The 7,682-nt window shown below is 44.7% G+C and overlaps 1 protein-coding gene across 1 annotated transcript; it reads right to left on the bottom strand.

The window, feature by feature from the left end:
• Window positions 1–2,845: 2,845 nt before the first annotated feature.
• Window positions 2,846–6,416, bottom strand: LOC143331820 (phospholipase A and acyltransferase 4-like). Its single transcript, XM_076749000.1, has 4 exons — window positions 6,357–6,416; window positions 5,626–5,728; window positions 5,170–5,438; window positions 2,846–3,048 (listed from the first exon to the last, which is right to left on the bottom strand). The coding sequence occupies exons 1-4, from the start codon at window positions 6,381–6,383 to the stop codon at window positions 2,929–2,931; spliced, it is 519 nt and encodes a 172-aa protein (XP_076605115.1). The 5' UTR covers window positions 6,384–6,416; the 3' UTR covers window positions 2,846–2,928.
• Between the last annotated feature and the right edge of the window lie 1,266 nt (window positions 6,417–7,682).

The raw sequence follows: 7,682 nt of genomic DNA, 5'->3' as shown, positions 1-7,682 counted from the left end.
GAGAATAACATGAAAAGGAAGATGTTTTTCTATCATTACATGTTAAATACTGTATCCATCGTCTTATCGCACAGCCCGTTCACCTGTTTCATTACAGCATCAAGAAGAAGTACACTTCACAAATATCGCTCATTGTTGAAACTAAACTGCCAAAGTTCACAAGTTACCATTCTGTTGGCGTTTTTCTCAGTCGCCAGATAACTTCACATGAGTCACCGCCACCATCTGGACTCTGGTGGAGCCGACCCTCATTTGTATCCAGCGAAACCAAGCAGGGCTGCAATTACATTTTCCAAAGAAAACGATGCTGCAGTCGACAGCTGGGAAAGTGCAGTTCAAAGGCGGCGGAGATGGAGCACCAGAATCTGAACGCAAGGATTTACCACTTCAAGCAAGTGGCCACGAGGAGGATTCGCCTGCCATGCTCACTCCCAGCGATGCAGGGCATGAAAGACCAGAAAGACTGGAAACTAAATCTGAAAGCACTTCAGACGCTGGTGAAATCACTTTGGTTGTGTCTTGAATAATCGGTTATACACACTGGGTCCAGTTTGGGGCTCATCCCTTCAAACTGGGACAGTTACTGGTGATTGATGCCATTATGAAGGCTGTTATTGACAGTAAGAGACAACTTCTATTTGGCTGAATTCAGGCTCTTGCCAAACTTCCAAACGCAGCTGATATGACGGGAGCAGGCGGTGGAGGTGGAGAAGAAAAAAACAAGCGCAGATGTTTGATGAGCATTTATGTACAAGGCCGAGTTTTATTACCATTCACTCTGCACTGCTGCGTGATGTCAACACGTCTCTCTATCAGTGCCACCGAGTGACATCGCTGCACATTTGTTATGCATGGTGATTATTTCTGAGCTCATTCTGAGCCTAATGATCAGCCACGATAAGCCATCTTCTCCGACTTCCAAAACGTGGAGGCTGTGAGGGTTTATTATTTCTGGAGCCGGTCCCACGGCCCGAGCCTCTGCAGCCCACTCTGGATTTCATGGAGCTCTTGGGCGGTGACCTCAGGAACAATGCGGGGTGCTGTGCTGATTCTGGGGACCAGGCGAGCCCATCTGCCCCCACCTGCTAGCAGCTTTACTGGCCTGGCCATGGGCCCCGAGGCCTGTTTCTACACTGCAAAAAACATCACCAGATTTGATCCTGCTGCTAAGGGTTTTAAAGTGATGTGTCACCTATATTTAGACAAACTACCCATTCAGATCAATGTGTCATGAGTTTTACTGACTAACTTTGCAAAGCTGGCATTAATCTGACCTTTCTGAGTCAAGAAATGACTTGTTGCCTCTTAAAACCTTTGAAATCAACTTCTAGTTTCAGAGCATGATTCCTCTTCTGCGCGGCCTTTAATTTGTCTCATTTATTAAACAGCAGGTTTCGCTTTAACAACAGTTGTTGTTTGTGTCTGCATTTTCGAGGCAAGTGCTGCAGTCTCTCTTGTTTAAAGTCATTTTATTGACACGCTGCATAGATTCGCTTTTCGTTTTGGAGAAACTGAACATTTAGAGGCTAAATGAGACTAAAAACACGAGCTGACAGGATGCACTTTTATTTTTTGCAGGGCAGTCCTGCCTGATCCTTCATGGGCATCGAGCTGGGGGAGGGGGCGCCTCACAGAGAGAGTGTGTGAGGGGGTACGTTACGGTGATCCTTCACTCAGCTGTCAGTCCACACACACACACACACACACACACGCACACACACACACACACACACACACACACACACACATTCATCACTTTTGAGGACATTACACAGACTTAGATTCATTTCCTGGAGACTGACCATAACCATAACCACTACTTGCTTAACCCTTATCCTAAACCTAAACCTAAACCTAAACCTCAACCTAATCCTAACTTTTCCCTAAATCTTAACCACAGTTTTCATACTAAAATGTAATGATTTACATTATGGGGACCTGCATTTTCTCCCCACAAATAAGACAAGTGCTTTGATTGCCACAGTCAAATCAGCTGTGTGTACACACTCTTTTTGTACATCTACACCTGTGAGGACCCTGATTGACTCAGTACAGCCTCTAGTCCTTAATATTAACCTCACAGCTACATGCCTCCAACACTCACCTGAGCCTAAATTTGAACCTAAACCTGCTGTAGGTCCAACCATCCATCCTCCCAGATGTCCTCACTTTGGTTAATGTCCTCACTCCCAGGGTCTGAAAGTCTTAATTGGTCCTCACAAACACAAAGGACGAGAAAACACACACACGGCACGCAGACCACATGGTCTTGTGTGGATGTGCTCTTCCCCACCTGCCTCGGCTGTAACGGGGGTCCACATGTGAACAGTGGTAGATTGTGATGCGGCACAATGCTGGCACAGAGGCCACGGGGGATAAACACCCTGTAAGCTCATAACTAGGCCTAAGAAAAACATTACTCAGTGTTCTCCGGTTCCTCTGAGCTGCCTCTGCCCCCCCTTCTCTGTTCTGGCCCCTGCTTTTGTGCTCAGAACCTCCCTGCGAAACATGATTGTTGCCAAGAAAAGAGGAATATTAATTACATATAGTGTTTGTTTGGACTCTGCAGCTTTGGGGTGACACGAGCAGCTGTGTCTGCATGTAATGTTGGTGATTATACTTTTTCTCTGCAAAGCACAGATCAATGTTACACACAGAACACAACATATTTTAAAAAAGGTTCTCCAAAGGGGAAAAAAAGAGATTCAAGTCTTCAAATAAAATCACTTTAAATTTACATGTACATATACATTTCAGGCATTAAACAAACCACCACGAAGCTCCCTGACTGATGTCTGACAGAACATTAGAACAGCTGTGGTTTGCACATATGCAGTAGTTTATTCACACAGGCTAAATAAGAAGCACAGCCAGGTGAACTGACTCAAACAATGAGATCTTTCCTGTCTTCTTGCTGCCTCGTCGCTGTCAGTTCCTGCCTCTGTTCCTGTTGTCATCTGTGAGCAAGGACCTCAGAAGGTGACTCAGAATGATCAGGCCTATACCAGTTAATATTATGCCTCCCATCACAGCTGCTGCTCTTTCAACCTGCAGAAGACAAGAGACACACAACTGTGAAGTTTCAAGCTGTTAGTAGGCCGCCACACCTCACAGGTAAAGCCACATTAAAAGTAAAATTACTTTACTGTTTCAGGACCAGAACATAAAGCCCGTTCCATGATGAGAGTGAATCTGGGGTTGGCTTTCACTCACTGGTGAGCACTGAATGAGAGGATGAAGAGCAATGCAGCGTTTGCTCCATTGATGTACCCTCGGACCTCAGCAACGCTACTCAAAGTAGTAAATTTAGTGTGAAATTTCACTGTTAAACCGGCCCTCAATTGTTGTTGCTATCTTTTTTCCTATTTCTGTTGCATCTCACACAAATACCAAGGTTAACTGTGTTCATAGCGTGGTTAATGAGAATATATCTAATTCTTTTTAAACACAAATTCCTGAAGAGGGGTTTCAACGAAATTCACCTTTACTAATGTCTGTGGTTGCTGACATTTTGAAAAATGTCTGGTTCATTTCAATTGTGTCCAACGAGGATCACGTTGTTTGGCGTCCCAGACGATCACAGACCATTGTAGATGCTGTATGATAGTGAAAATGTACATTAAAAAAAGTATTCATCCGGCTTCCTCTGGTTGAGCAACATGGCTGTAAGAAAGCTTGTTTTGCATTCTGGATAATTCTGTATATCTAAAACAAAGTGAAGGTGACAGATGCACTAAGTGGGCTGATTAAACAAGCTTTTTTGAAATTTGCAGATCAGCTTGTTAATCATCCCTGCTTGTTTGAAATTCGGGCAATCACAATTTATTTAGTGCCGCATCTGCTTCTTATCAACTGAAATAGATTGTGCTCGATCTGTGTATTGTTACAATGAATGAGACGCTCACATGATAAACTCATCCAGCATCCAGGTGCAGGCACACGGCAGGCTGTGTAGCACTTTGATAAAGGGATTTCCCATCGAAACATTCATAAAATACAGCTACATCTGTTTTGTTCTGCTGTGATTAGTGGAGAGGTTTGTTTTCGGCTGACTTTTGTTCGTCTCAGTTTCTTCTGGAGAGAAAATTATGAGAGAATTGAGATGTTTCAAGAGACAACAAAGAGCTTTAAAAAGGCAACTGGACTTGAGGTTGAAGAAGACGTTTCACTTTTCATCCAAGAGGCTTCTTCGGTTCTGACTGACTGGTGGAGGATTGGTCACTCCAGTCAAACCATGAGGTGGTTTCCATCACTGAACAGAGGAGGTGGTCTACAACACCACTCGTCAGACACTTAGGATGCAGCCCTTAGATTCCTCTCCAGGCGGCTTCAACCTCATTCACACCATGACTCATGTGGCCCCAACAACTCGCATGAGGGTCGGGTGGGTCATGTGACCTCAGTGACTCTCAAGGTGTGAACGGTCCTGCAAGAAGACAAATGCGTGGGACTCCCCACCGGTCAGTTAGAAGTGACCAACATCTTCTAGAAACTCAATCCAGTATGAAAAATTACCTGTAAAACAGTTTAAGTTATTGAATGTAAGATTTTGATACCATACAATTTATCGTCTGTCTTATTCTGTATCAGACTTTCAGTGTATTTACATTTAGTTACTACCTCTCTTGGTAATTTTGAGAGTTCAGATCACGTTCACATGAAGTATGCGTACAAGCACTGTTCCTATTTGTAATTCTATCTCTCTAAAGGAGCCTCCCTGTTTACTTCAGGCTCTCTGCACTCATATCAGAGCTTAAGTTACTGCTAATGCAAACTGAACCTTTCCTGCTGCTTCGTGTTCAGACATTCAACTGGCGAACCACACAGGGTTTGACTGCGAAGCAACACAGCGAGTTTAACTGTATGTGGGCCACAGATTAATTCACATTGATCTTTTTCAGCAGCAGATCATTCAGCACACCTTCAGCTGCTCACTTTGGTAAACATCACCTGTCGCTGAGCTGTTCTGTAAATTCAAATTTGGATGTGTGAAGACTCTCTAAATGTAAATTACAACATGCAGCTCTGCTTTTATGATGTGCACAAATTCAAAGGCATCACTTATGATAGCCAGGTGCAGCATAAACGTCCTGCACCTCGCCCTTTGCCTGATGAGGACCATGTTAAGCAGCCATGCAAGCAGCAGTACACAAGCTGCAGGGTACCCACCTGTTGGGACTCTGGCTTGTTGTATCGTAGCCCTGTGACAAAGTGCTCACAGTTTTGAGTGAAGACGCCGTACGGGCACTCCCGGCCCACCAGCCTCTGAGCCTCCGCCACGATGATGTGACGATCGCGAGGTCGGTACTTCTGATCCAGGAGGTTGTTGATGCGGCATTTACATGAGCCGACCACTTCCCAGATGTTCTGACGCTTCACTTTTGCATTGTCGATGTTCAGGATGATCATCAGGTTACTTGAACTGCCGTAATCCTTATCTGAGTGTTTATTATAGACGAGAAAGAAGTTAGAATGAAGTGGGTCGGACAAGAAAATGGATACAGACAATTTGAGTTGAGTTGTTAATTAGTTGAGTAATTATCTAACAAAACTGAAATTATTTTGCAGACAGAAGGTTGTAGATGACCTTCCAAAATAAATCTAGTAAATAAAATGCCTCATCACCTTGAGGACCCAAATGAACAACGTCATTTCCACCGATGTAGATGGCCCAGTGCTGATAGAGCCCGTGGAGGATCTCGATCAGGTCCCCGGGCTTTGCAGAACGCTCATTAAAATGAGGAGAAAAACAAGAAAAATTAAAATCTGAGTGAATATAAGGAACTTGACATGTAATCGGGACTTAGAGGTACTTGTGGTGGTGCAGGCAGTAAAGCATCAATGCACATTTAAAGGCAGGAAAGAAGAAGACTGCTAGCGAGAACATAAACAATGCAGGGTTCAGTCTATTGAGAAAAATCAGCTTTGCAAATGTTTGGTGAGTAAAATTGAATGTAAACAGAAACAGGACACTTTTAAGCTGACTACTGCAGCAGGAATAATGCTCAGCATAATGCTGAGAATCTCTGACATAATGAATCCTCACACACTGTTGTGTTTAAAATCCGGATGAAGCCCTTTGTTGTGTTTTCTAGATTCAAAACTAGAAAAGTTAGGTCAGTTGCTAAAGGTAGCCTGTAATCACACATTGTGTCTATACACTATTTAAAATGTTCCCAGTGTAAAAGAGCACAGTTTTGTGTGGGTTTAAGCAGAAGCAGCTTCAAATCTACATGGTTTACGCTTCTGCGTCGCGGCGACGCCGTACCTACGCCGTCGACGCAGACCCCTAAAGCTTGGTTATTAAGCTTTAATAACTCATCAGCGACGGCAGAGCTCAGCGGCAGGAAACTCACCAGAACTTCTTTTATGTCACGATTCATGTCGTTGGGGAGGAACGGAGCAACTGCAGCCAGTTTGCTGCTGCTGAAACTGGAACCTAACTGCAGTTTTGTTTTGAGTGCACACTGTTAACGATTGCTGTCTTTGTATGGTTTCGGGGGGCTCTTGCTGCCGCAAAGAGGAGTTGTAGAGGTGGTCGTACTTGCGTACCTCCTCGATAATTCTTTCTTCGGCTTGGTCCAGTTTTTCTTGTAGCTCTCACCACAGAAACTTTGAAAATGGCGGTGTTGCTGTGCTGCGACCATAGGGCTGCGACTGAACCGAAAATTACGTTCTGAACGGACCAATCACAGTCCTCGACGTTCACGTCACTACGCGTCGACGCGACACGTAGTCAGGATTTTTTGGAGGTGCGCGTCAGGCTACGGCGTAGGGTCCGCGTAGGGGTCTGCGTCGACGGCGTAGGTACGGCGTCGCCGCGACGCAGAAGCCTAAACCAAGCTAGTGAAATTACGGTGAAATTCTACAGCCCACTCCCGTTTCTGTGGAATACGGAAACTTGCTGCAAGGAAAATTGCATTCTGGGAGCCTTGTGTGGACAACCCGCGCCAATATTTGAATCCACAGCAGAATACTGTATGAATTGCAACGTCACAGCTGCTGAAAGCCGTGTAGCCAATCCAGTCTCAAGGAACGCATTTCCCTCCTCCCCTTTGCTTCGGCGTTCGGTCTCCAACCTGGCCCTACCTCCGACAGACACACTTCCTTGCTCGAATAAAGATTCAATTCAGGTAAGAACCAGACTAATGTTGATAACAGCCAGCATAAAGGCGAGCCTTATGCTACGTTCATTCGGGAATGCAGGAAGCCGCTAGCCTTATGCTGGTTATTAGCATAAGGCTAGCGCGACTTCCCGCTTTATGCTAACGCTTTTACGCTCGCGACAGACTTTCTAGTGGCTTCGACGCTTCATTCACGTCGACTAAGTTGCATCAGTAATGTCAACATAATATTTTAAACCATATGTTGTGAGCTAGTGAACCTATTATTTATTATTCGTGTCGCACCTTGCAGGTGAAGCATTCACAAAGCCTCAGTGTCACCCCAGCACACCCCTGGGTTACAGTGCATGAAGATGAGACTGTGTATTGATACAACATATATACAGAATATAGGCGACAGGTTGACGTTTGGTCCTAAAGATGGCGCCGCGACTACTGTGTGACGTCACATGAAACCCATGGATAGCTTGTTTCAATGTATTTCAGTGGGGTTAGGTATCTTTGGATTTTGTCAGATCATTCATTAACATGTTCCTTTTTTCCCCAGGATGTAATGCC

This window comes from Chaetodon auriga, chromosome 14 (assembly GCF_051107435.1).
Source record: "Chaetodon auriga isolate fChaAug3 chromosome 14, fChaAug3.hap1, whole genome shotgun sequence".
Taxonomy (NCBI): Eukaryota; Metazoa; Chordata; class Actinopteri; order Chaetodontiformes; family Chaetodontidae; genus Chaetodon; species Chaetodon auriga.
Note: the sequence above shows the minus strand (reverse complement) of the source record. Positions and strands in the feature narration are given on the sequence as shown.

What these genes read in the sequence shown, in the direction of transcription:
- LOC143331820 (XM_076749000.1), bottom strand. Translation starts at nt 6,383, where the DNA reads ATGAATCGTGACATAAAAGAAGTTCTG. An exon ending in TGTTCATTTGGGTCCTCAAG is followed by an intron (nt 5,439 to 5,625) that starts GTGATGAGGCAT and finishes ATAAACACTCAG; the next exon opens with ATAAGGATTACGGCAGTTCA. An exon ending in ACAAGCCAGAGTCCCAACAG is followed by an intron (nt 3,049 to 5,169) that starts GTGGGTACCCTG and finishes TGTCTTCTGCAG; the next exon opens with GTTGAAAGAGCAGCAGCTGT.